Source organism: Prionailurus viverrinus, chromosome E1 (assembly GCF_022837055.1).
Source record: "Prionailurus viverrinus isolate Anna chromosome E1, UM_Priviv_1.0, whole genome shotgun sequence".
Taxonomy (NCBI): domain Eukaryota; kingdom Metazoa; phylum Chordata; class Mammalia; order Carnivora; family Felidae; genus Prionailurus; species Prionailurus viverrinus.
The window spans coordinates 6110559-6137464 of record NC_062574.1 but is presented as its reverse complement, the minus strand read 5'-3'; the positions used below and the strand labels follow the sequence as shown (position 1 = coordinate 6137464).

The window sequence follows — 26906 nt, the reverse complement described above, 5'->3', positions numbered from 1 at the left end:
CTGGAATACTGGTGAGGACTGGAGTTCCAATCACCCTCAAGTCCCTTGAGAATGGAAACCATGTACTGAGAATGAGGGAGAAGAAAATTACGGCTCTGTAGACTCTGATGACCGTGAAGCCATTTCACCAACCATACGCCTACCTATCTCCAGACAACATCTCCAGAAAGAGAAATAAACTGTCTTACTTAAGCCGCTATCTGTCCTCACCGCTGATGCTGTTGATATGCAAACTCATTTCCGGTTAATGCAGCCCCCAAGGACATCTTATTTCCCAGTGATTGTCACGGGAGGAGGTCCCTAGCATCTGGCAGAGGGAGGGAACAGGTGGAAGTCTGGTCATGACAAAGACTGGGAAGTGCTATGAGCTCTTAGTGGCTGAGGGTCAATGATGCTAAAATGGTTTCAAATCCACAGACCAGTTACAAACAGGCCAAGAACACTTCCCTGAATAAAGTCCTTAACTCTGGCATCCCTCATTTCTTACAGCCAGCCCTAGTCATCCCTGTTCCCAGCAACTAGCAGTTTCAACCTCTAGGGCAAACATGCACAGACAGAGACAGACAGACAGACAGACACACACACACACACACACACACACACACACACACACACAGAGAGAAAGAAACCGACACAGATACTGTGGGCATCACAAATAAGTAGAATATGTGTGTTTTCTTTTACAAAACATGCAAAATGATGGGTAGAATGAATCCACGCAACACAGACCTTATTAAGACACAAATGCGATATAAGAAAATTATTTTTTGAAATAAGGGGGACATCTTGTTACATGAAAATCTGAAAGCTGTCGTTTCTGAGCCCACGTGTTTGCAGTGAAGTCCTTTAGCGTACCCTCTTTGATCACCAACCCTCTGGACAGAAATGACCACTTTGTCTTTTCACTACTTACTGAACACTGAATCATCACTACTGCGTTTTCACTACCGTCCTTTCACTGATTCGGACTGATGTGTACAAGTTTCTAAAATCCTACAGATTCCCCTCCCCCCCCAAAAAAATAAAAAACTGTGACATGATGTTCCAGAGCATTCCTGAGACTGGACACTGGGAAAAGCTTTATTTCTATCTAAAGCGTCCAATAAAGCTGCCCGGCTTTGCACATAGGTGGGTGGACTTGTTCTTTGGAGAAATATAGCCAGCACGGCCACGGCTACCTGGGATGTCTCTAGTTCATCTTCCACCCCTACCCTCTGCTACATCCAGAGGGCACCCTTCTGTGCTAATTCAGCAGCAGGATAAGTACTCGGACAAATATAAAGGGTATAGGCTAAACTGTTAAGCGAGTGCCCACAGAGCCCCGTCCACAGCGCCCTTTTCCCTCACGCCCACCTAAAAGGTGATCAGGGGTGAGATCACTCTTTTAAGCTGTAGTTTGGTTTCTTACTCTTAGAGTTGGACTTTTTTTTTTTTTGCCACTTGGCGAGCAAGTGTCTCTTCCTTCGTTAAGTCCCTGGGAGAACACCCCTGAGCCCTCCTGCCAAGGCTTTGTTTTCCTGCTGCTGCTTCTGCTAAGAGTTCTTAGTATATGTTATTAACTTATCGACTGACTCTTGGTCCTGCGCTGTAAATATTTCTCCAGAGCGTGTTTACCTTCCCATTCTATTCATGAATTTATACCTGTAAAACATTCGGAAACGTGCATGCTCTCAAGTCGATCGTGCCATTTCACTCTGCCACGCAGTATCATTCAAGTTCACTTCCGCGTGCGAAATGGACTTCCTTCCACCATTGCCTTTCCAGCTTCCTGCCAATGCCTTATTTTCTCACCTATCACCTAATCAATAATCCTGTTCCCTATTTATCCAAATTTGCTCTCCCCTCGAGATTTGCTGGGGGCGCTGGGGTGGCTCAGATGGTTAAGCGTCCAACCTCGGCTCAGGTCATGATCTCACAGTTCGTGGGTTTGAGCCCCGCGTCGGGCTCTGTGCTGACAGTGTGGCACCTGCTTGGGATTCTCTCGCTTTCTGTCTCTCCCCACTCTCACTTTTTCTCTCTCTCAAAAATAAACTTAAAGGGGCGCCTGGGTGGCTCAGTCAGTTGAGCGTCCGACTTCGGCTCAGGTCACGATCTCACGGTCTGTGAGTTCGAGCCCCGCGTCGGGCTCTGGGCTGATGGCTCAGAGCCTGGAGCCTGCTTCCGATTCTGTGTCTCCCTCTCTCTCTGCCCCTCCCCCGTTCATGTTCTGTCTCTCTCTGTCTCAAGAATAAATAAAAACGTTAAAAAAATTTAAAAAAAAATAAATAAACTTAAAAAAAAAAAACCTTGCTGATCCTTTTTTATAAACATCATGATGTCTTCTACTGTATTAAGAATGCCGTAAAGTGCTGCGTTCAGAGATGCTTTCTCAAAGTCAAGAAGACATTGCTTCCTAGTTCCAGAATGCCTGCTCCCGTCTCACAGGGAGGATACGTGTGGCACTCATGCTTGGGCCACTGTGGAGCATCAGGGACACAGACTTACTCTCACACTTGAAACAAGTAAAAAAACAGACAAAGTCTGAGATGGTCTTGAAGACACTGGACATCAGGCATCAAAGGGCAGTGAACACCGAGAGGCAAGAAATACACACGGTGAGCCTACGGCTGTCCCCAGCTTCCGGTCTGGAGGGGTCCACACACTGCGAGCAGACGGGGGACCAGGGGGACCGAGGCACCTCCTGGCAGGATCCTGGTGTTGAGCAGACAGATCTGGGTGTCTGAGGAGACCAAGGGAGCCAGAGTCTAAGAAGCAGAGTTCCGGGATAAGAGAGCGCTGCACAGAAAGAGAACCTCACAGATAGGCACAGAGCCCTCCTTGGTCAGCACGCTCTTACAAAGACCCTACACTCACCTGGGGAAAGAACCCCCCAAAAGGATTAGAGGGAACAATGCCCAGGCTGGAGCGGTACTCAGAACACCCACCAAAGCTGAAAAGCAAGAGTCAACAGGATCCAGCTGTTTCCAAGTAACTTAACCAAAGATTCGTAGGAACGCAAAATCACCTGGCACCCAAAGTCTGGCCTGCAATCTAAAACTCAGCAAGGATGCAGAGAAGCAAAATAAGATGGCCCAAAATGAAGAGAAAGATCAACCAATTCTAACTGAGTCAGAAATGGCGAAGATGCCAGAATTAGCAAAGACAATGAAACCGTGCTTACGACTCTATGGCGTGTGTTCGAGAAACTGAAGGGCAGACGAATACATTGGACAGATATGGGATATACAAAAAGCAACGAAACCAAACGTCTAGACAGAAAAGCTAGAACAGGTCAGGAGGAAACTTTGGGGGTGGTAGGTATGTTCACTAACCTGCCTGGAGTGGTGCTTTCACAGGGTATACGCACGTCAAAACTTCCCAAACTGTACACTTTCACTACGTACAGTTTATTATATGTCAACTAGACCTAAGTAAGATTGATGGGAAAGAGAGAAAGAGACTGTCTTTGAGCCTCACTCTCCTTGTGGGAAAGGGATTTGTCCATCCCGTGTCTATATGTTCAAACCCTGTCTGTAGTTCGAGGCCCCGGGGCTCAGGGTATTCCCAGTCAGAGCACGCACTGCTCCAGAGGCAAATTCTCTCTTGATGCCCTTGTCCTCGAATGCCATACTCTTCAACGGACCGCAGCAAATCTAAGAATATAATCCTCAGTCTATTTTGCTACCACGACCCTTCTCTGCGTCCACGCTGCCCAGATGAAATGTACCTACATCCATCTGGCCTCCCTCCCCAGTTATTTTCTGAGACTTGCTAGTCGGTGGGGGGGGGGGGGGGGGGAGGCCTTGGGGTGGGGGAGGCACTCTGTCTCTTAAACTAATGGTTCAGAAGAGGCCACATTTTCTCCTGCGGTCTGCAGGAATGCCCTAAGAGAAATGCTCGGTAAATCTCTTCTTGATTCCTACAGAGACTCCACGTGGGATCGTCTTAATTTTCTGTGTTTCATACATCCATCCTTGTTCCTTAATAAATAGTTCAGCAGGATGCTACTTCTCCTATAGATCTGAAACTGCTTTCACAAAGTCAGAACATTAGTTCCTGAAGCAAGTAACGAAGGACCAAGAATCTTAATCCCTTTTCATTCATAACCTGTAGCTAGCTGTGTGAACTGCCTTGTAAACTATGGAACATTCCCAAGCTCACCTTTATTATTCTGGGGCAGGGCGGGCATTTACCCAAACTAGTCAATGAGGGAAAAAAAAAAAAAAAAGATTTTATAGATTTATCTACAGACACAATCTAAAGATTTATCAACAGACACACTTAGGAACACAGGCTATTTTATATAATATACCTACTTGAAACAGAGGATATTTTTGAACCTCCTACAGTGCTTACATTTTAGCTTGTATGAATTGCGATCAAACCAGCTTAATTTAATACCAGTCTAGGCTGTAGACCTTAACTCACTCTACTTCCTTATGTATACTCTAGGTGCCTACAGAAAAATAAAAAGGTAAATCTCTAATTACAGTTGAATCTGGATCTTGCTGTGAAGAGAAGCCAAAGCACACCACTCAACATGTATGCTAGTGAATGCACAAAATAGCCTGTGAAAGGAGAAAAGAAGAAAACATTCTTCATGCCCCCAGCTTCCGGACATCTCCGTTTGGGTTTCAGATGCACACAGTCACAGACTAACAGACTAACAGAATCGTCCAGGCTTGTCCTTCAGAAAACCCTGCCTGGAGGTCCTGGATTGGGTCCAGTGCTCTTCCTCAGCACCCACATATGCTAAAATCAGGAAACCCCCAGTCCGGGGCCCCTGGGTGGCTCAGTTGGTTAAGCGTCCGACCTCGGCTCAGGTCATGATCTCGCGGTTTAGGAGTTTGAGCCCCACATCCGGCTCTGTGCTGACAGCTCAGAGCCTGGAGCTTGCTTTGGATTCTAGGTCTCCCTGTCTCTGCCCCTTCCTCCCCAAAACTAAACATTAAGAAAAAAAATTGGGAGGCCTGGGTGGCTGAGTCGGTTTAGCGTCCGACTTCAGCTCAGGTCATGATCTCACAGTCTGTGAGTTGGAGCCCCGCATCGGGCTCTGTGCTGACAGCTCAGAGCCTAGAGTCTGCTTCAGATTCTGTCTCCCTCTCTCTCTGTGCCTCCCCCACTCACACTCTGTCTCTCTCAAAAACAAACAAACATTAAAAAAAATTTTTTAATTAAAAGAAGAAAAAAGAAAAAAAAAGAAATACCCAGTCCATGGCAAATTCCTGATCTGCAGTCCCAGCAACGTTTTCTTTAAAGTAGATTAGGCTAGTTTGGTACTTCTTCTTAGTTTGGTATCCCCCTATTGTGGGTCCACATTTAACTGTTTGTGCTTAATTCTTCTGATAATTCCCTCTATCGAGTCTAACTCAGAGGTCTCCTTTGAAGGGGCACAGGGGAGGATACAGGCGACAGGCCAGGGTCCCTCAAGTCGCAGAACAAGGAGGCTTCTGTCCGCAGCTCGGGCACCCGGGCTGGAATCTCCTGTCTACAACCTGATTCTTCACCATGGGCGTGTATCACTTCTTAAACGTTCCCAAGTACTCCCCAGTCTGCCTCAGGAAACATCCCACGGGAGCAAGGACACCGTGGCTTACTGATACGAGGGGGACACCGCAGACCTCTCCTGCCCAGGCCAACAGCTCCCGTTCTCCCACAACGACACACACCGCCCACCCGGAGTCCGGTCTCCAGTTCACAGCTCTGTCCACCGGCGTATCCACTCCACGCCGCGGCTCCTCCGCTCGCTAATCAAGTCTACTTATCTTCAAGCACACACACGTACTCCCCACTGCCGTGATCTGGACAGGACTCTAATTCCCCAAAGCTCTGATTCTTTTGGGACCAAAATGCCAAGTCCACTGTGTTGTTTCTCGGGGGCGGGAGCCAAGGAGAGACTGATAGGAGGCACTAGGCCCTGCCCTTCGTCAGCTTCCCGCAAATGTATGGGTACTTTTTCTCCAGATATTCTGAGACTATCTCTGCCCGGCGACTTCCCTTTGCATCACAGAGGCTGTCTGCTCCGATTTCAACTACGTCTCCACCACTCTGTTCTTGAGAAGTGAACGGAACGTCCTCTCCAGCAGGTCACGTCTATCACAGAGCATATGCTCCACGGGTTTCCAGAGGACACTTGCCAGGAGCCAGTCAGTCATTTTTTTACTTAGGTAATTTCTACACCCAATGTGGGGCTCGAACTCACGACCCCAAGATTACTACGAGTCGCGTGGTCTTCCGAATGAGCCAGCCAGGCGCCCTAAGGAGCTAGCTACTCTCATCACAAAACGTGGTCTGAGAAGCCAAAACCCATTTCTCCAATACCACATGCACTGGGCTCAACGGGGGTCCCCCAGCAACAGATTTATCCACCTCAGAAGGTGACCTTATCTTTACAGGTACAATTAAGATAAAGATCTTGAGGAAAGGTCATCCTGGACTTGGGTGGGCCCTAAATATAATGGCAAGTGTTCTTATAAGAGACAGACAGGAAGACAGAGACGCAGGGAGACACAGGGAGGAAATCCAAGCAAGGACAGAGGCAACTGGGGTCCTGCCACCTCCACCCCAGGAATGCCAGGAGGTACCAGGGCTGGAAGAGGGAAGGAAGGATCCCCTCCAAAGCCTGTAGAAGAAGCATCACCTTGCCAACACCCTGATTTCGGATTTCTGGCCTCCGAAACTGCGAGAGAATAAATTTCTGTCGTTTTAGTCTACCAAGTCTGTGGTAATTTGTTACAGCAGCCGTAGGAATCCAATACACCATCTAAACCATGAGTCAACAACCTTCTTCTGTAAAGAAACAGATGAACATTTTAGGCATTGCCAGCCCCTCTCTGTAGCAACTATGCGACCAAATGGGTGTGGCTATGTTCCAATAAAACTTTATTTATAAAAACTAGCAGCAGGGCCACATTTGGCTCCTGAGCTGTAGTTTGAGTACTAAGTGAGACCTATCACTCAGACGATCTCTATCACATCTACTCATTTTTCATATCCTTCCTCTTTCAACTTTATAATTATTCTCTGGAAGATAAGAAACTCCAGTAATGCACCCAAATCTTATAGTTTTATTTTCAAAATTTAAGCTCAAGATACATTTCAGGCTCTTTCTTAACCCTCACGGCCCCTCCTCCCCCCTACACACACATACACACACACACACACACACACACACACACACACACACACAAATCAACAGGCAGTGGAATTGGGGGTCTGTAACCCATCCCTGATTCTCTTGCCACCCACGTAAATAAGTACACTAAAGAGGCAGCAGACCTCCATGCCTTGGGCATCCTTCCTATCTACGTATCCTTCTGAAAATGACAGCTAATTACCTGAACACATCTCTTCCTCCTGGGCATAAGAACTTGATCCCCCAACCCTGCCAGTGCCTACAGATTTTCCTTTGATAAATAAACATCTCCTGGTGCCCAGAACCTTCTATTATCTAATTAGGCATGTTTGAAGGCTTGAAGCATGTTTTCTCCTCTTCTTCCATGATCACATCCTTCCCCTTCATTTATCTTACTCTTGATTTCCTCCCAACATTATCAAACATGTCTTTCTCTCCAAATTACTTATTCCTCCTTTTGCCCTGTAAGCAGCCTTGATTTTATCAAGCCGACGTACTCTAAAATGCCTCAAGCTGCTTTAATGCTCTCCTTGGCACATATACATATATATAACTAGCATTCCTCCTAAGACAGGAAAATAAATAGAACACATACCCTGCACACCACTGCAACCGTTCTGTGTCCGTACTGTTAGCATCTCTAGATGAATACTGCTTTATGCATCCTTCTGCAATGCAGCTCTGTTAATTCCGGAAATTTCCACAGTAAACCCGGTCTGTCAGTTGCCATGGAAACTGTCTGCTTCCTGCCACTACTAACAAAATGAGTATGTTTGCTAAGACCTAAGATGAGGCAAAGGGAAGAATTGGGAAGGAAGGAAGGAAGGAAGGAAGGAAGGAAGGAAGGAAGGAAAGATGTCCAAAAGAATTGCTCAAACACTCCAAATATAAATTTTCAAATTCTGATATTCATATGCAGTGAGGAGAAGATACTAATGACACAGATCTGCAGTGCCTTGAGCAGCACTGATTTAGGGAGGAGAAAGCAATTTCCCACCACTAAGGAAAAGAGTAAGATTAGAGAGTGTAAGACAAGCATCCACGGTTGCATCCTGTGGCTACAGGCAGCATATTCCCTACGAGCTGATGGTGTGTCAGCTGTACTCAGCGTTTACCATTAGCACAGTTTCTCTGGGCTGTGTTTCTTACACACAAAAGTTAAGAAAGCTGCCTTAGCTAAACCAACAGGTTACAAGTTTTCCTAAGATCCTCTCCCTGTCTGGGCCCCCATCTCCACGGGCGGCTACCTAACGCCTTTTCCCCACTAGTATGGAAGAAATCAGGGTCCTTACATGCAGATGTCAGGAGCAGGCATCGAGACAGCCACCTTACTAGGACTCTCAGAATATTAGGCACAGCTGACCACAATCGCTCCCACCTGCCCCTGGAAAAATTGCATGTCATTCTTCTGTGACATCACATGTAACGATCTGCTGCCTACCTCTCAAGCGTCTTTGTTTTCTCTGCCTGTCGCTTCTCTGCTATCCAACCTCGACATGTTAGATTTCCTCGGGGCTCAGCCCTGGATCCGATTCTCTCATCGAGATACACTCTCTCCCCGGACAACATCAGCATCTACATGCCGACAGCTCGCAACCTTTAATTTCCAAGCTACCCCGTCTTCGCTAGGTACCAGACTTCCATTTTCAACACCACAGTGGGTGCTGTATTTACCCCTTGATCTCGCAGGATATTTCACGGGCATCTCAATCAAATCTGACATACCTCAAGCCGAACTCCTGTTCTTCTGTGCCCTCCCCCACAGACACTCCACGGCCGGTGGGCCCATTTCAGCAATGGCAGCTGAACCCATCATTCAACCCACAATTCTGGAAGTGACCAGGGACACTTTCCCATTTTTGCCACCGACATTCAAATTGTTTCTTGTTTTTGTTAATGCTTCCTTCAAAATTCCTTCACAAGCTCCATTTCCCTGTATGTCCCTGTCATCAACTAATATCATCACCCATCATGCCATAGCCACACTACCACCGCCTCATGAGGACTCCTGAATTCCTTTCTTGCCTCTCCACAAGACACACTGCACACAGCAGCCAGTGGGGTGTAAATCACTGGGGTGTAAATCAGATGGTGCCACTCGCCTGCTCATAACCCTTCGTTAGCTTCCCACTCCCTTTGGGTTTTTCTTTTATTTTTAAGTTTATTTATTTTGAGAGAGCTAGTACAGGAAGGGGAGGAGCAGAGAGAGAGGAAGCGAGAGAACCAGAAGCAGGCTCCTTGCACTATCAGTGTGGAGCCCATGGTGGGGCTCGATCTCACGAGCCGCGAGATCATGACCTGAGCCGAAATCAGGAGTCTGTCGCTTGAATGGCTGCGTCACCCAGGCGCCCGCACCAACTCGCAAATGCCATCCCGAGTGGTTACCTACAAGGCCACGTGTGATCGGGCCCGTGACTCTCTCTCCACCCTTAAATGCACTTCTCCTTCTCGTTTTCTGATCAAATTGGCGTCTCTTTGTTTCCTTGAAAAGCTGAATCTTTTCCACCTTGATACGTTGCCTCTTCAAATACTTGCAATTCCCTGCACTTGGGACGCCCTCAGCAGCCCCCTTCCCCAAATCTAGTAACAACCTGCCCGGGCTCAGAAGCCTTCAGTGACAACTTGTTCGTCTCCATGCTGAATCAAGCCCCTCATATGCTCTCAGCTGGCCCTTTTCCTGGAACAGCATGAATACTACCTATAATTACACACACACACACACACACACACACACACACACACGCTGAATGTGTCATCCCAACACCTGAAGCTTCATTAAGTAGCAGCAGAATCTCCTTTTTTTCAACATGAAATACCCAGTGTCCACCGTAGTATCTGGCAGATGGTGGCATTCAACAAACAACTGCTGAAAGTCTAATAGAACGTGCGTGGGGTTGGTCTCTGACAGCTACCAAGTCAGCTGCTCATAAAGCTCCGAGGCACTCCCTGGACTCTAGGAGATACCCCATAACCTAAGCTCCCCCTCGTTTTACATCCACTCAAACCCCAAGATATGGAGGAACACACCACTGACATCTGACTTCGGCAGCTCCTAGGTCAGGACAGAGGCGACGGTAACTGTCCGCGTGAACCTACAATGCTTCTCTGGTCGATGGTCCCCAGCCACAGGCAATGTTGCACTTGCACCTCAAGGGTCACATGGCCACATCTGGAGATTCCCTGCACTTGGAATTCCCTGCACTTGAAACAACTAGGTGGTTGTTCCTACTGGGGGGGGGAGGGGAGTGCTACTGGCATCTGGTGGGGGGAAGCCAGAGTTACCAGGAAGCATCCTACAGTGCGCAGCCCAGCCTCCTGCCTCCTATACCAAGAACTATCCTGTCTAAAACGTCAATAGCGCCAAGGTGGAGAAGAAACAGCTACTCCCACAGTCTTGGAAGATAGGAGTAGGGCCCAAAACTGTCAATCTGGACACCTGTCTGGCTCAGTTGGTGGAGTGTGTGACTCTTGATCTCAGGGTTGTGAGTCTGAGCCACATGTTGGGTGTAGAGATTACTTAAGAGCTTAGGAGGGGCACTGGGGTGGCTCAGTCAGTTAAGTGTCTGACTCTTGACTTTGGCTCAGGTCATGATCTCATGGTTCAAGCCCCGCGTCAGGCTCTGTGCCAACTGTGTGGAGTCTGCTTGGGATTCTCTCTTTCTGCCCCTCCCCTACTTTCTCTCTCTCTCTCAAAAGAAACATTAAAAAGAAAATTTAGGGGTGCCTGGGTGGCTCAGTGAGTTAAGCATCTGACTTTGGCTCAGGTCATGATCTCACAGTTCCTAGGTTCAAGTCCTGTAACGGGCTCTGTGCTGACAGAGCCTGGAGCCTGCTTCAGATTCTGTGTCCTCCTCTCTCTCTGCTCCTCCCCCACTCACTCTCTCTCTCTCTCTCTCTCTCTCAAAAACAAATCATTAAAACAATTTTTAAAAATTTTAAACAAATAAATCTTTAAAAAATATTTCTATATATAACATTTTACCAGCACAAAGTTGTTTTTTAAAGCATTATTTTTAATTAAAAAATGAAGGGGCACCTGGGTGGCTCAGTTGGTTAAGCATCCTACTTCAGCCCAGGTCATGATCTCACGGTTTGTGAGTTCGAGCCCTGCGTCAGGCACTGTGCTGACAGCTCAGAGCCTGGAACCTGCTTCAGATTCTGTGTCTCCTCTCTCTGCCCCTCTCCTGCTCATGCTCACACACACTCTCTCTCTCTGTCAAAAATAAATAAACTTAAAAAAATGAAAATAATCTAAATGGTTATCAGTAAGGAACTAATTACATAATTACATAATTGGTATATAATTACATAATACATCAATTCAAGTGTAATGAAAGAAAAAACTGATTTCTGAAAATGAATGTGCTAATTTAGAAATACATTTTCAAGATGTACTAAGTGAAAAATCAAGCCACAAAGTAGGGTACTAAATGGCTTTTTGAATAAATATTTTCAAGAATTACACAAATTATTATGTATTTTGGTATTTGAACAAGTTTTTCTATAAGGACATACTACACTTAAAAGGGTTTTATCTTTAGAGAGAACTACGTACCAAATGAATTCTTTCACCAGAAGGATATACCACTCATTTTTTAAACGGTAACATGAACTTTCTGGATGGTAACATTATGAGCCATTTTGATTTTCTTCCTTAAACTTTTCTGAAAGGAAGGATGGAAGAAAGGAAGGAGACAGACTAGTAAATGGTCTTTTTATTTATTTATTTATTTATTTATTTTGAGAGAAAGAGAGCATGAGCAGGGGAGGGACAGAGAGGGAAAGAGAGAGAGAATTCTAAGCAGGCTCCACACTCAGCTCAGAGCCTGAAAGGGGCTGGATCCCATGGCCCTGGGATAACGATCTGAGCTGAAATCAAGAGGCGGATGCTCAACCGACTGAGCCATCCGGGTGCCCCGAGATTTACTTTTTTTAAGTAATCTCTACACCCACTGTGGAACTCATACTGACAACCCCAGGATCAAGAGTTGCACGCTCTGCGGACTGCACCAGCCAGGCACCGCTCTAGAGCCCAATATAGACAACCTGTCCCCACACTTTTTTCTAGGGGATTCCCGCTATTCAGGGGTACGCTACACCCACTGTGACTCCACAGATGCTATAGATTAATCTTCAAATTACATTAAAAATTTCCATCTAGGTTTGTCTCAAACATCATGACACGGGAAACCACGTGGGCAGGAATAACACTCGTCACCATACCGTTCCACGGGCCTAAGAGTTAAATTCAATAAAAACAGTGTTCGTACCCTTATCAAGTGATTGTTGAAACACATACGGGCTTTGAAAACAAAGACAGAAAAACACAGGTACCATTCAATGAGAGTAAATAAAAGACTTAGCATTTTTACTGTTAGTCTTCTGCCATCTTTTTTTTTTTTTTTAATTGAAGTGTGGTTTCCAAATGAAATGCAGACATCGTTAAGAATACAGTTGGCCGAGTTACCAAACACACACACCCGCGTATCTCACACCTGAACAAGACGGAGAAGATCCCACCACACCAGGAATGCGCCATTCCCGTCCGGCCCCTCCACAGACACTGTTCTGATTTCCATCACTTTGTCTAGAATTTGATACAGATAAAATGAAACAGTGTTCCCTTATGCCTGACTTCTGCTCAGCATTTCTGAAGATTCATCAAGCAGGCTGCGAGCCTCAGTACTTTGTTCCTTTTGGTTGTTGAAAAGTATTTCACTGATTAACATGCCACATATTATCCATTCTTCCATCACGGGATACCTGGGTGGTTTCCAGTTGGAGGGCCATTATAAATTGAGTTTTCACGAACCTTCACATGCAAGTCTTTCTGAGGACACTCTTATCTTAAGTAAATAACAAGAAATAGAATTTGCTGAGTTACGGGGCAGATGTGCCCTTAAGTGACTATCAAAGATTTTTCTGAGGTGCTTGTGCCATTTTCTACTTCCCCCATAACATATGAGAATTCTGGCCATACGTACTTGTTAATATACTGTGTGGCCTTTCAAATTGTATCCATTCTGGTGGGTATGTAAGAACGTAAGATAACAGAAGAAATGTATCTTGGTCTCCACTCCCAGCTCCTGGCACAAAGCTTCTAAAACGCTTGTAATTTCAGGGGCACCTGGCTGGCTCAGTCATTTAAGCGTCTGAGTTTGGCTCCGGTCATGATCTCGCGGTTTGTGGGTTCAAGCCCCATGTCAGGCTCCGTGCTGACAGCTGGGAGCCTGGAGCCTGCTTCGAATTCTATGCCTCCTTCTCTCTCTGTTCCCCTCCCCCACTCGTGCTGTCTGTCTCTCAAAAATGAAAACATTAAAAAAAAAAAAAAGTTTTAAAACCCTGGTCATCTCCTAAATGATATGAACACTAGCAGCATCTCTTGTCCGAAAGAGGACACTGCATGGCTCCTGGGAGGGACTGGTCACCAGAAATCCCAAGCCGGGATTAGAAGTTTAGAATTCTCAGGCCCAGCGCCCATCCTCCAGAGAGCAGAGACGGGCTGGAAACAGAGTCCCTGATTCATCGCACCTGTGTGACAAAGTCCCCACAAAATCCCAACAGGAAGTGATTCCAAGGGCCGTCAGGCCAGTGAACACGTGCACCCCAGGAAGGAGAGGAGATGTACACCAGCTCCTCAGGAACTCTGGTGCCTGCAACCCTTCCAGACCTCTCCCTGGGTATCTCTTCATCTGGCTGTTCGTCCGTATCCTTTCGGTAAACCTAGGCGCCACCCCTGTCGCTCTCTCTGGCTCTCACTCTCTCTCTCAAAATAAATAAATAGACTTAAAAAAAAAACAAAAAAAAAAAAAAACGGAGAAACCACACCAAAAGCTCAGTGGAAGGAAAGAAGGAAGGAAGAAGAGAAAAGAAAAAACCAAAGCAGAAAAGTGAGATCTGAGACACTGGGGGAAAAGCCCACTCTGTGGTCACCCACAAAGGAAAAACCAGGTCACATTCCGAAGCTCAGGACCGTCATGGCACATAGGTTCTTAACAGTAACCCTGCAAGTCCGGAAGCCTGGAGCAGCGCCTTCCAACTCTGAAGAACAATTTCTACCCCAGAATCCTAAGACCGACAAAGCTATTAATCTAGCAGGAGGGTGAGATAAAGGCATTTTCAGACATGCAAAGACCCCAAAACCCTACTTACTAGGAAAGAACACTTATCTCAGAAAGCTGTTGGAAGATATACTCCCTCAAAATGGAAGGAAACTAAATCACAATGAAAGAGAGAGAAAGAGAATGAAAAGGAAAAGGAAAGAGGGAAGGGAAGGGGAGGGGAGGGGAGGGAAGGGGAGGGGAGGGGAGGGGAGGGGAGGGGAGGGGAGGGGAGGGGAGGGGAGGGAAGGGAAGGGAAGGGAAGGGAAGGGAAGGGAAGAGGGGCAGCTGGGTGGCTCAGTCGATTGAGCATCTGACTCTTAATTTCGGCTCAGGTCATGATCCCAGGCTTGTGGGACTGTGCCCTACATCGGGCTCTGAGCTGACAGCACAGAGCCCACTTGGGACTCTCTGTCTCCCTGTCTCTCTGCCCCTCCCCTGCTCTCTCTCTCTCTCTCTCTCAAAATAAATAAACACTAAAAAAAAAATACACCTCTGAAAGAAAGAGAGAGAGAGAGAGAGAGAGAGAGAGAGGAAGGGAGGGGGGAGGGAGGGAGGACATGACTCCCAAAGACAGGGAATCAAAATCAGGAGAGTAACAGAGGCATTCACAAACCACTGCCAACAGCCATGAAGCAGGCCTAACATGCAACCACTCCAGATTACAGCAAGATTAGGGATGATAGACAACTCTTAAAAAGAAAAAAAAAAAAAGGAAAAACACTGAGTGATCATCTACTCTTTCACATTGAGAGGAGATTCATGGTGAACCATTAAATGAGGCAATTATTAATTCTGAGGAAAACAAATCTGCTCAAGATCAGTAATGTAATCACACTCAGTGGTAAATAATAATAAAAAAGAACACTCTGAAAAGATAGGATGTTTCCTTTAAGCAGCTTAATTCCTTATTCATAGGTAACTTTCCAGAAACATGCCCATAACATGAAGGCAAAGGACCTCTATAACATTCTGAACTGAATCGGAACCCAGTCTTGCTGCCTTATCAGAAACAGTTGGAAAGCTCAGGAAAAGCAAAACAAAAAACAAAGCAAGACAAAAAAACACAAAACACAAAAAACCAAAAACCTAGGCATTTCTTTAAAGAACACAGTTCTACAGCTCTATAGGTTAAAAAAAAAAACCAGGGACACCTTTCAGTGTGTGCCTAAGTCTCTGATTCAAGAAACAAGATGCTTGAAAATGCCAAAACTAAATTCATCTTTAGTAAACAAGCAAGTCAGCACATTTACTATTAATTTCTTTAAGTGAATATTCCAGAACTAACTTCAATATCTCAGCTATACACATCCAGCTTGAGGAAAATTATACTAGTGAATCTCCAGGTTGGGGGGGGGGGGGGGCGACACACAGAGAATCAGTTCAACCACAGCTATGACCACTATGCTCAGTTGAAAATCACATCTCCCGTGAAACACTAACTTTAGGAAATGTGCCACAACCATCAGGTGCACCGAGGTAGGATGTGGGACTGAGGAATAGATTGCATGCCTCTGAACTGTAAGAAGTACAATAATGCAAGTTCTAGAAGACAGTCTCACACGACAGGATTGTTTACTAGAGTCGAAAGGTAGAAATGCCTACATGTCCATCTGTATGAACGGATAAACAAAATGCCGTATATAAATACAACACTATTCAGCCTTGAAAAGGAAATTCTGGGGTGCCTGGGTGGCTCAGTTGGTTAAGCATGTGACTCTTGGTTTTGGCTCAGGTCATGAACTCACGGTTCATGAGTTCGAGCCCCGCATTGGGCTCTGTCCTAATGGCTCAGAGCCTGCTTAGGATTCTCTCTCTCTCTCTCTCTCTCTCTCTCTCTCTCTCTCTCTCTCTCTTCTCCTTCCCCGCTTATGTTCTCTTTCTCTCTCAAAATAAATAAAACTTTAAAAAGGGGCGGGGGGGGGATTCTGACACACATAACATGGATAGAGTGTAAAGACATTATGTTGAGGGGTGCCTGGGTGGCGCAGTCGGTTAGGCGTCCGACTTCAGCCAGGTCACGATCTCGCGGTCCGGGAGTTCGAGCCCCGCGTCAGGCTCTGGGCTGATGGCTCAGAGCCCGGAGCCTGTTTCTGATTCTGTGTCTCCCTCTCTCTCTGCCCCTCCCCGGTTCATACTCTGTCTCTCTCTGTCCCAAAAATAAATAAACGTTGAAAAAAAAAATTAAAAAAAAAAAAAAAAAGACATTATGTTGAGTGAAATAAGCCAGACACAAAAGAACAAATATTGTATCATAACTCTACTTATATGAGGTACCTAGAGTGACCAAATTTAGAGACAAAGCAGAACCAAGGCGGGCAGGAGGAGAAACGTGGAGTTAGCGTTCAATGAACACAGTTTCAGTTGAGAAGATGAAATCGAGTCCTGGAGATGGATGGCAGTGATGCCTGCACAAAAATGTGAGTATACTTAACGCCCCTGAGCTGCACATTTGGAAATGGTTAAGATGCTAAATTGCATGTTATGTATATTTGGCACGGGGAGTCAGAAAGAAAAAGTTTCCAGCAGTAAATCTAAACCAGCCAAAAATTAAAAGATCCCATCATATTTAATACACTTGGTGTTTTAAATTTTGGAGTACTAGTTTGTAGCTATAAATATTTCTACCACGACTGCCATTTTGTGAAAGTATTCCAGCACAGAAGTTACCAGGCCTGCATCAAAAAATGTCAGAGATGGGGGGAAAACTTTGCAGCTCGTGTAGACTCATGGTTTTCACACTTAGGAGCTGAGCAGAGATGTCCCAGGGACTATTTTGGAGAAAGGACGGGCAAGACTACAGAGACCTCGCCCAACTCACACACACTTAGCCCCCCCGGGCTTTTCCATAACCTCTGATTTGAAGAAAGCACACTCCTGGCTGAATTCTTTCCCTCCCTGCCCCCATTTACCAGGTACAAGAATGGAAGTCGCTATGCGAATTCAACACCTGAATTGCGATCAGAGTGCCACATGACACATTCAAGGTCACAGGGATAATGATGATGTAAGGATAGAAACCAGGTCTTCCAACATTAACTAAAATGGTTAATCCAAAATAATAAAGTTTAAAAGACAAAGTTTCCACGATTTAACCAGCAACAGTGGCTAGACGATTTATTTTTTATTATTTATTTATTGTGGGGAGAGCGTAAGCAGGGGACAGGTAGAGAGAGGGAGACCAAGGATCCAAAGAGGGCTCTGCGCTGACAGGCTGACAGCAGTGAGCCCAATATGGGGCTCAAACTCATGAACGGCAAGATCATGACCTGAGCTGAAGTTGGACGCTCAACTGACTGAGCCACCCAAGTACCCCCACGGCTACATAATTTCTACTTGCTATTCTATGCTTTACTGTAAAGCTCTACTGAGTAGGCTTACCATGAAATGACGAACACCACTAGCCATTAACTAGCTTTAAAACTTCTTTCAAACGACTCCTAGTGTCCCATGGCACAAACTGAGCCTTTTAACATTCAAATGTCATAAAAACAAATGAGATCCCAGAGACCTTCTTGGTCTCAACAAAGAGATTCTTTTAAACGTGGAATATATGGTTTCGAACCGCTTAGCTCAAGCCCCCAAATATATCTGTACTCGGCATTATTTCTAATATGTATTCTTTTGAGCTAGTGTTTCTTCTTGTACAATTCTGATATGTTGTGAGGATAAAAGGGCTGTTCTTTCAGGGAAACAATTGTATTTGGTGCATTCTCAGTGGTTCTGTGCTCGGCGAGCACTCACACATTACTCAGTGCGATGGAAGCAGAGACCTCACAGGAGAATATCTACTGTTGCTCGTGTCCGATTTATGTACAGAACGTGACTATAGCACAAGCCTGCCACGTTTATAAGAACACCACGGGGTGTCAGAGGGGGAAAAACCTACACTTCCTGTTCAGGTTTCTCCTCACTCTCGAAGGACGCACAAGAAAAGTACAATTTAAAAAAAAGGAAATAAACGATGAAGAAACTGAGAGATTCCAGCAAATTTCTGAAGGTCTGAAAGCAGACACAAATGTGCAGACAAAGCAAAACTAATCACCTCTAAACGAAGGGACTCTAGTTTCAAAGACATCGGTCAATTGTAGTACAGAACCTTGTTTAGATCCTGCTTCAAAGTATTTTTTTTTTAAAAATGATGAAGTAATTCACTTACATGATGATACTAAAGATTTATTCCACTGGATGTAATAATGGTATTGTGACTGTGTTTTTATAAAGGAGTCCTTTAGGGCACCTGGGTGGCTCAGTCGGTTGAGCGTCCGACTTCGGCTCAGGTCACGATCTCACGGTCTGTGAGTTCGAGCCCCGTGTCGGGCTCTGGGCTGACAGCTCGGAGCCTGGAGCCCGCTTCCGATTCTGTGTCTCCCTCTCTGTCCCTTTGCCACTTGTGCTCTCTCTCAAAAATAATTAAAAACATTCCAAAAGAATTTTTAAAAAAAGAAGTACATCTTGAAATACTTATAGATAGAATAACATCTGAGGTTTGGTTAAAAATAAGGAAGGTGGAGAAATAGACAAAAACAGTATTGGCCACATTAACCACTAAAACTTCTATGTATTTGTCATACAGATAAATACATACAGATTCATCTATAACTCTCTACTTCTGGATATGCTTGTAACTTTCCATAATAAGGGGTTAAAAAAAAAAACAGTAATAGGGGCGCCTGGCTGGCTCAGTCAGTAGAGTGTGCAACCCTTGATCTCAGGGCTGTGAGTTTGAGCCCCATGTTTCAGATTACTGAAAAGTAAAATCTTAAAAAAAGAAGGAGAAGAAGAAGAAGAAGAAGAAGAAGAAGAAGAAGAAGAAGAAGACGACGACGACGACGACTTTCCTTGTGGGGGAGGAACAGTAATAGAGAAAACTACCACCTGTAACACATTGGGAGGGAAACACTCAGCAGAGAGGAGAAATAAACAATAGTCCCAAAAGAATCATAGAGAGGATCCAAAGTTGGAAGGTACGAATGCCTAGAAGCAGAAAAGTTCATTAAAATTCTTTCTGTAAGAAAGGTCCAGTTGGTTCCTCCTTTTCTCTCTACCTCCCCCCACCCCCCCAAATGGGAAGAGAGCATGTCTTTAAAGAAAATAAACATGCTATCTGAGGAGAAAAAGGCCTCTAATGGTGAATGTTGGCTCTACTCACTCTGGCATCTGAATATTCCTGGCCTGACAGCCAGTTCTCAGACCATTCACAGAATACTCACCTGTATCAGAGCGACCCATCAGCCTTCTGATTTCCTCACTCTCAACTATCAATGGACAACCAAGAAATTACAAGACACAGGTAAATAAACTAACACAAAGAAGAAAGACAAAGGAAAATAAAACTGACACCCTGAAGAAATGGATTGCCAAGAGGATAGAAAAGAACATTAAAATTCCAGATAAAGTAAGTGTGCCTGGGTGGCTCAGTCGGTTAAGCGTCCGACTTCGACTCAGGTCATGATCTCGCGGTTTGTGGGTTCGAGCCCCACGTCAGGCTCTGTGCCAACAGTTCCAAGCCTGGAGCCTGCTTCAGATTCTGTGTCTCCTCCTCTCTCTGCCCCTCCCATGCTCATGCTCTCTCTCTGTCTCTCAATAATAAATAAATGTTAAAAAAAAAATTTTTTTAATTCCAGATAAATTAAGAATAAGATACTAAAGATGGCTCAGTCGTTTAAGCATCCACCTTCGGGTTAGGTCATGATCTCATGGTTCGTGGGATCAAGCCCCGCATCGGACTCTGTGCTGACAGCTCAGGACCTGAAGCCTGCTTCAGATTCTGTGTCTCCCTCTCTCTGACCGTCCCCCATTCATTTTCTCTCTCTCTCTCTCTCTCTCTCTCTCTCTCTCTCAAAAATAAATAAAACATTAAAAAAAAAAAAAGAGTAAGATACTAAGAAGAAGCCACAATCCACTCATGGAAATTAAAATCAAATGCCAAAATAGAAAATTTCATAGAAGGATCAGTAAATAAGGGAAATCTAGGATACAGAAAAAGAAAACAAAAAGATAAAAAACACATGAAAGAAAAATCAAAGACCCAGGAAATTCAAAAGGTCCAACACCCAAACAACAGGAGACTAGGAAATACATGAAGGAATTGATCAAAACAAAAGCAGAAATTTTCTCAGAAACAGATACCTGAACTAAATAAAATGGTTCCTCCATGCACAGAAAGATGATCCAGACCTAGATAGATCTTCATATAACTATAGAACAGCAAGAATCAAGGAAAAAAATGCTAAAAGTTTCCAGTGATAGAACTAGGTAATCTACAAGTAACATCCGTGCTATAATTAAACAGACTACACACAGTCCCCAAAACTTATCTGTACTTACACTCACCAGAATGTCATTCTCCCTTCTCTGCCCATCTTTCAAAACCCAATTCAAATCTTGCTTCTTTGTGAAAGGTTTCACCAAGTTGTTTATCCGAAAGTGATCTTATCCCCTCCTGCACCATTCATTTGACATTCAATCTGTATTACTTTATGCCTCATTTCTTGAATCTCTACAGCCAACTGTTATTTCTTAGAATTTTATTTGAACTGTTGGTTCCCAGAAAATAAGGACACAGTTTTAAAATTTTAAATCTTACATGCCAGATGGACGTTAGAGTAGCTCCTGGGAGCTACGTCTCTCAACTTCATTAGTTGCTTATACTTCACCTTATCTTTTCCTAAATTCAAGAGCAAGTTTTCTATTTAGATCTATAACTAAAGTTAAGGGGGAAAAAAAAGAGTTCAAGCAAATTTTCGAAGGAGGTAACACATATAAATGGCACAGAGGTAGCGTTTTCAAATCCCCACACTGCAAGTAACCAACAGTGGTTCTTTAGTGCCCGATGGTGCACAACCCAGAGAAAGAGCACAGAAGGATCCCCTTATGGAAGGGTGTAGGGAGTCAGAGGACATAAGCTGCCTCACATACTGCAACAATGGTCTTAAGGGGCGCCTGGGTGGCTCCATCGGTTAAGCGGCCGACTTCGGCTCAGGTCATGATCTTGCGGTTTGTGAGTTCGAGCCCCGCGTCCGGCTCTGTGCTGACAGCTCGGAGCCTGGAGCCTGCTTCAGATCCCATGCGTCCCTCTCTCTGTGCCCCTCCCTCTGCTCACATGCTTTCTCTCTCTCTTTTGCAAAACAATAAATAACAGGTTGAAACGATGGTCTTTGACCAATATCAATGCTAGTAGTTTCACCTGTTCCTCATCCACATAATAACAGACCAGCGCAGTAAGAAAATTAAAACAAGGTCTGGGTGTAAAATGTTTACACCCCAGAACCAAAATCTTAAGATTCTATCGTAAAATAGAATAAACACTTCTTATTTATAGAATAAGAATGATTACCATGTCCTCTCAAAGTTTTAACACCTGCTGGGACGAGACAAGGGATAAGAAACCTAGCTGGTTATAAGGATATTATAAAGTGGTAGGTTTAAATAAAAAAAATGATGGACCCAAATTTTGGAAGAAAGCTTTTTTTTCACCCTGTTTACTGTACACACACACACACACACACACACACACACACACACACACAAGATTTTGTCCATGAATTTCCGAATACATGAAACTCGCAAAGGATGAGAGTACAAGTATGTAAATGTTTTTGCAGTTCTAAATGTAAGTCAGGGTGTTTTTCTGTGTGTCCAAGGGGGCTTTGAAAAAAAGGAGGGGGAGGGGGAGGACCTGTCAAGTTGGGCGATTGCTATATATCCTCTTTTGCAGACTTCAACTACGTAGTTCAGCTAGCAACCAAGGTAATAGAAATGGACCATGTTCAAGAATTAGTTTTGTACTAGCTTTCACCAGAAATTCTAGGAAATGAGGAAGGAGGTTCTTTTAAAAATGTTTCCTTGCTGCCAGAGTTCTGACTAATTAAGAGGTACTAAGAGTTTCCTTCCTCAATATAACCCCCACTTGATGTTTTTGAGGAGGTAAAAAGGCTGGGACGCTAAACTGAGCTCTGACAAGAAATCTCGTTAGGGACACCAGTCTAATAAAATTAGCAGACCTATTCCCAGTCAAATGAACTGCTGTCACTCTAGTTTTCATTGGTTTAAAGTCACAGGTGAAAACCTAAGAACGAACACACACACACACACACACACACACAGCCCCCTTCTATACTCTGATGGTTTAAAAATAACAAAATAGTTTTTAGCATTCCTATTTCAAGACACTCTACCTCCTACCAGTTCGTTACTGTTTACAAACACGACGCCTGCCAGACATCAAAAGGAAAGAAAGTAGCCATAAATGTGCTTTTTTGGGAAGTATGAGTCAATTTGTAGTCTAACAAGGTTTGAATAAAAATTGTTAAGGAATGATTAAAAACTGCAGATACTATATTCTGACTGCTTTTTAAACCATACCTTCTGCCATTTGCTTGCTTTATCGTTCTCAATCCCGGAACTAGGAAAAATTAATTTTATGAACGTGAGTATGAATGTGAAGCCACTGGCTTTGACCCTTCATACTCATGATAGGTCTTGGGGGGTAAAAGGGGGAGGCATCATTATTTAATACATCACTTCACTTCGATTCAAAGGTGTCTGTAAATATTATTCTGGAGGTATTTTAAATTAACAGATGTTTCTAATACACTCAGTGACTTTCAGTGATGCTAAAATATCATTTTTACATTTTAATAAAAATATTTAGGGAAAAATATATATGTAGGGAACAAATTTTAAAAATATTCACTGACACCTGTACGCTGACGGGCACACATTCTTTCAATTTACTGTGACATGAAAATCTTACAGGAATTTAGTTCATCATAATAAAATAGAATGGGACTCTATTTTGTCACCCAGTAAGCAGGGACGATTTGTACAGATCTAGAGGCGAGAGTTATGTTTCCTAAGTACCACTTACAATTTAAATGGAAATCCAGAGGGAAAGGTCTAAACGATAGTCTCAGTTCAGAAAGAGAAAAATGGTGACGATCTCAAGGTATCTGGATCTTCAGCTCTTTTTCCCTTCAAGTTTAAACTTTAACAAGGAAAATTATGCGTATCTACTTCAGACTACAGAATCAATAATTTTCTACTTAAGTTCAAATAGTAGTATTTCAAATGGCCCATAAAATAATGAAAATACCAACCCCTCAACTTGGGAAAATTCATAAAATACAGTAACGTTAAAACCTTTGCTTGAGCTGAGCCTTTTAGTTGATTACCAGAATACTCACATGTGTGGGTTTTGAACTCCTGTAGGATTGGGATTCAGAGTAAACCTTGCTGTAGATTTGAAAGGTGGATTTGCAAAATTCAACTTCAGTGCTTTGCGTTTACCTAAGAAATAACAAATAAAAAGTAAAAGTTTCAAGCACTATAAAAGAGATACCACTCTGAGGGCATAAGAAATTCATACCAAAAAGCAGAAAAATGTGTTTTAACATACAGTTAATATAATATTTTGAAAGGCAACAAAGAATTTCTCAGAATTAAGAAACAGTAAATAAAAATGACCTACAGTTGTTACTAACTACAAATCATCCGTTATGCTTCAATACAATAGAAAACAACGTTCAGTGTTTCAAGTTTATATTGTTCAGAGACGCTAACACTTTTGCAAATGAAAATACCACTACAAAAATCATTTACCTCAGCAAATATATTGAAAAATACTAAAGTATTACCACCTTTCCAGGGTTACACTTCGATGCCATAGTTTAATTGGTTTTCCCTCAAACATAGCATAAATGACCGAGCGAAGAATCTCAAGCATTCTGCAACCATTACAAGCTAAAAAAAACATCAAGTTCAATACACTGGTATTTCAAATAATTATTTATCTGGAGCCATTTCTTTGGAGTTAGGGAAAGGGGAGGTAAGGTACCAATGTTTTACACATTATGCCAACAAAACAGGTCCAGTATAGAAAAGCCAAAAATTTCAGAAAGATAAAGAAGAGAAAAATACACAGAGTATTATTTATATACCTACAGAATATATGAGTTTTTAAAAATACATATTATACATAAGTCAGGAAAGATAAAGAAAAATATACATAATATTATGTATACACCTACAGAATATATGGGGTTTTTTTAATATATATAAGTCCAATTATCCCCAAATAATCATTGTCTCTTGGAAACTATTTTCTGTACATAGACACCCATTTTTTTTCTCTACCATTAAAATCAGACCACAATATGTTTTGTAACATGCTATACTCACTGACCATATTCCTCTCTATGTCAATAAAGCTTACAAGATCATTTCTCTGGGATTCTACCGAATGGAAACTCTGTAACAAAGTCAGGTTTGTTAAGCATTTGCAACACATCTTAGCTTCCCGAAGATACTAAGGATACTTTTTCCAGCATACACACCTCCTGGTTTGTTATGCATGTATCTACCTTCTCAAACAATACGTCTACAATCCAAACCCTTTCCCACCCCTTCAGAAGATGTATGGGTTCAGAAGATGTATGAAGGGGCCCCATCTACTCAGCCTGGTGTTTCTGATGACAGTTGTAAGTTTCAGGGTGCCACACTAGCCGGACGGGACTGCAGGACAAGAGCAGAGAGCTCCTGGCCGTGGCTCCTGGATCAGCTCTGGGAGACGGGCTTTACTACAGGATAATGTGAATTCCCAAGAAGCCCAGACACATCATGTTCAGAAGTAAGCATGGGGGGCGCCTAGGTGGCTCAGTCAGTTGAGCGTCCGACTTCGGCTCAGGTCATGAACTCAGTCTGTGAGTTTAAGCCCCGCATCGGGCTCTATGCTGATGGCTCAGAGCCTGGAGCCTGCTTCGGATTCTGTGTCTCCCTCTCTCTGACCCTCCCGCACTCATGCTCTGTCTCTCTCTCTCTCTCTCTCTCTCTCTCTCTCTCTCTCTCTGTCAAAAATAAATAAAACATTAAAAAAAAAAAAAAAAGAAGTAAGCATGGTACAACATGAATTTTCCACGTAACTTGCCCATTCAGGTGCCAAACATTTATTTTAAATTCAGTTTCATTTGAAAGCCAGTAGAGAAGGGGTTCTCTATAATTGCAAAAGGTTCTCTATGAAAATAGGCAGGTTTGGCTGTATTAAAAAGCAAATTCCGTATATTACAAAAAAAAAACTTAAAAAATTTTAAGGGAAATCTGGGGAAAATCCTTGCAATACAAAACAGGAAACTCTAAATAGACATAAAGACATCACACAAGTCAAGAAAAATAGAAAAATTGGCAAGGGTATGAAAAAGTAAAGTTTTGCTCAGTAAAGCAAAACTGAGAACAAATTATGAAAGGCACTCACTAACACCAAAAACAGTTAAAAATTTTGTTCACGTGAAACTGGCAAAACTTAGGTCTCGTTTATATATACACCTATTTTTCCCCCCAATGATGTGACCAGGTAAAAGAATCACTAGTATCACACATTGCTGGTAAAAAAAGTAAATCGATAGAATTGTTTCTGATGAAATGTTCAGCAACATACAAGAAAAAGTCTCTAATAAACAGGCTCTTTTACTTCTTGGAAATGTCTTTAGGAATTATCTAAAGGCAGAGGGCTATCCCCGGGCCGTGAAACCTAACGGAATTTGGTCTGCTGGATTTTGAAACTGCTTGGGACTGCCGTTTCCTTTTTTCCTTCAGTGTTCTCCCATTTTGAATGGGTATCTCTAGAAATGTGATCCGATGCCTGACAAGGTCACCTGTCTTCTTGCTTCTTGGTTCTTGCTTCTAGGTTCGCGGATGGAAAGGAATCTTGTGTCACTATGGAGCATACTCTGCCTCACCCATACCTGATTTGGATGATTCTGATGAGACTGGGGGTTGATGAACTGGTGGTGTCTGGATAAGGTCTGCATTCGAGCTGATGCTGTGACCTAAGGCTCTGGGGGAAGCCGGAGCACCAAGAGTATCGTCCGCACACGGAGAAGATGTAAATATTTGGGGGCCACAGGTGGACTGCAGTGAAAATGGAGGCCTTCAAAGATGTCAGGTCCATGGGATGCCTGGGGGACTCGGTCAGTTAATCGTCCGACTTCAGCTCAGGTCATGATTTCGCGGTTCATGGGTTCGAACCCCGCGTCGGGCTCTGCGCTGGCAGCTAGGAGCCTGGAGCCCGTTCCTGATTCTGTGTCTCCCTCTCTCTCTCTGCCCCTCCCCACCTCTGTCTCTCTCTCTCAAAATTAAACATTGAAAGAAGAATTAAAAAACAAACAAACAAAAAGACGCCAGGTCCTAATCAATCCCTGGAACCTATCAAAGTTTCTGGAATTTAAATTAAGCTCTGGGGGCACCTGGGTGGCTCAGTCAGTTAAGCTCAGGTCATGATCTCACCGTTTGTGAGTTCGAGCCCCACATCGGGATCCACACTGGCAGTGCAGAGCCTGCTTGGGATTCTCTCTCTCTCTCCTTCACTCTCTGCCCTTCCCCAGATCGCAAAGTAAATAAACTTTAAGAAAATAAAAGAAATGAAGTTCTGAATGAGCTCAACGCCTACCAACCCCCCAAATCAAAAGCTGAACACCACGTGTCATGTGGTTGTGTCTGGAACCACCCTATAGGGTGAAAAACCGAAAACACACTAAGATCAAATTCAGGACAATAACAGAACAAAGAATCATTGTGAAAACCATCCCGAGGAAAACACCGAAACTGGCCCTTTCTTCCAAAGCTCAGTTTGAGGGGACAGCAGCTAACCTTTGCAGGCAGACAAAATATATTACTACAATTAAAACTTAAACTGT

The 26906-nt window shown here is 43.8% G+C and overlaps 1 protein-coding gene across 2 annotated transcripts in view; it reads right to left on the bottom strand.

The window, feature by feature from the left end:
* MAP2K4 (mitogen-activated protein kinase kinase 4) overlaps window positions 1–26906 on the bottom strand; it is a 139019-nt gene that overhangs the window by 77408 nt on the left and 34705 nt on the right. For both annotated transcript variants that reach the window (XM_047832822.1, XM_047832823.1), the window contains exon 2: window positions 23403–23505. In XM_047832822.1, the coding sequence (XP_047688778.1) occupies window positions 23403–23505 (103 nt within the window). The remainder of the gene's footprint in view (window positions 1–23402; window positions 23506–26906) is intronic.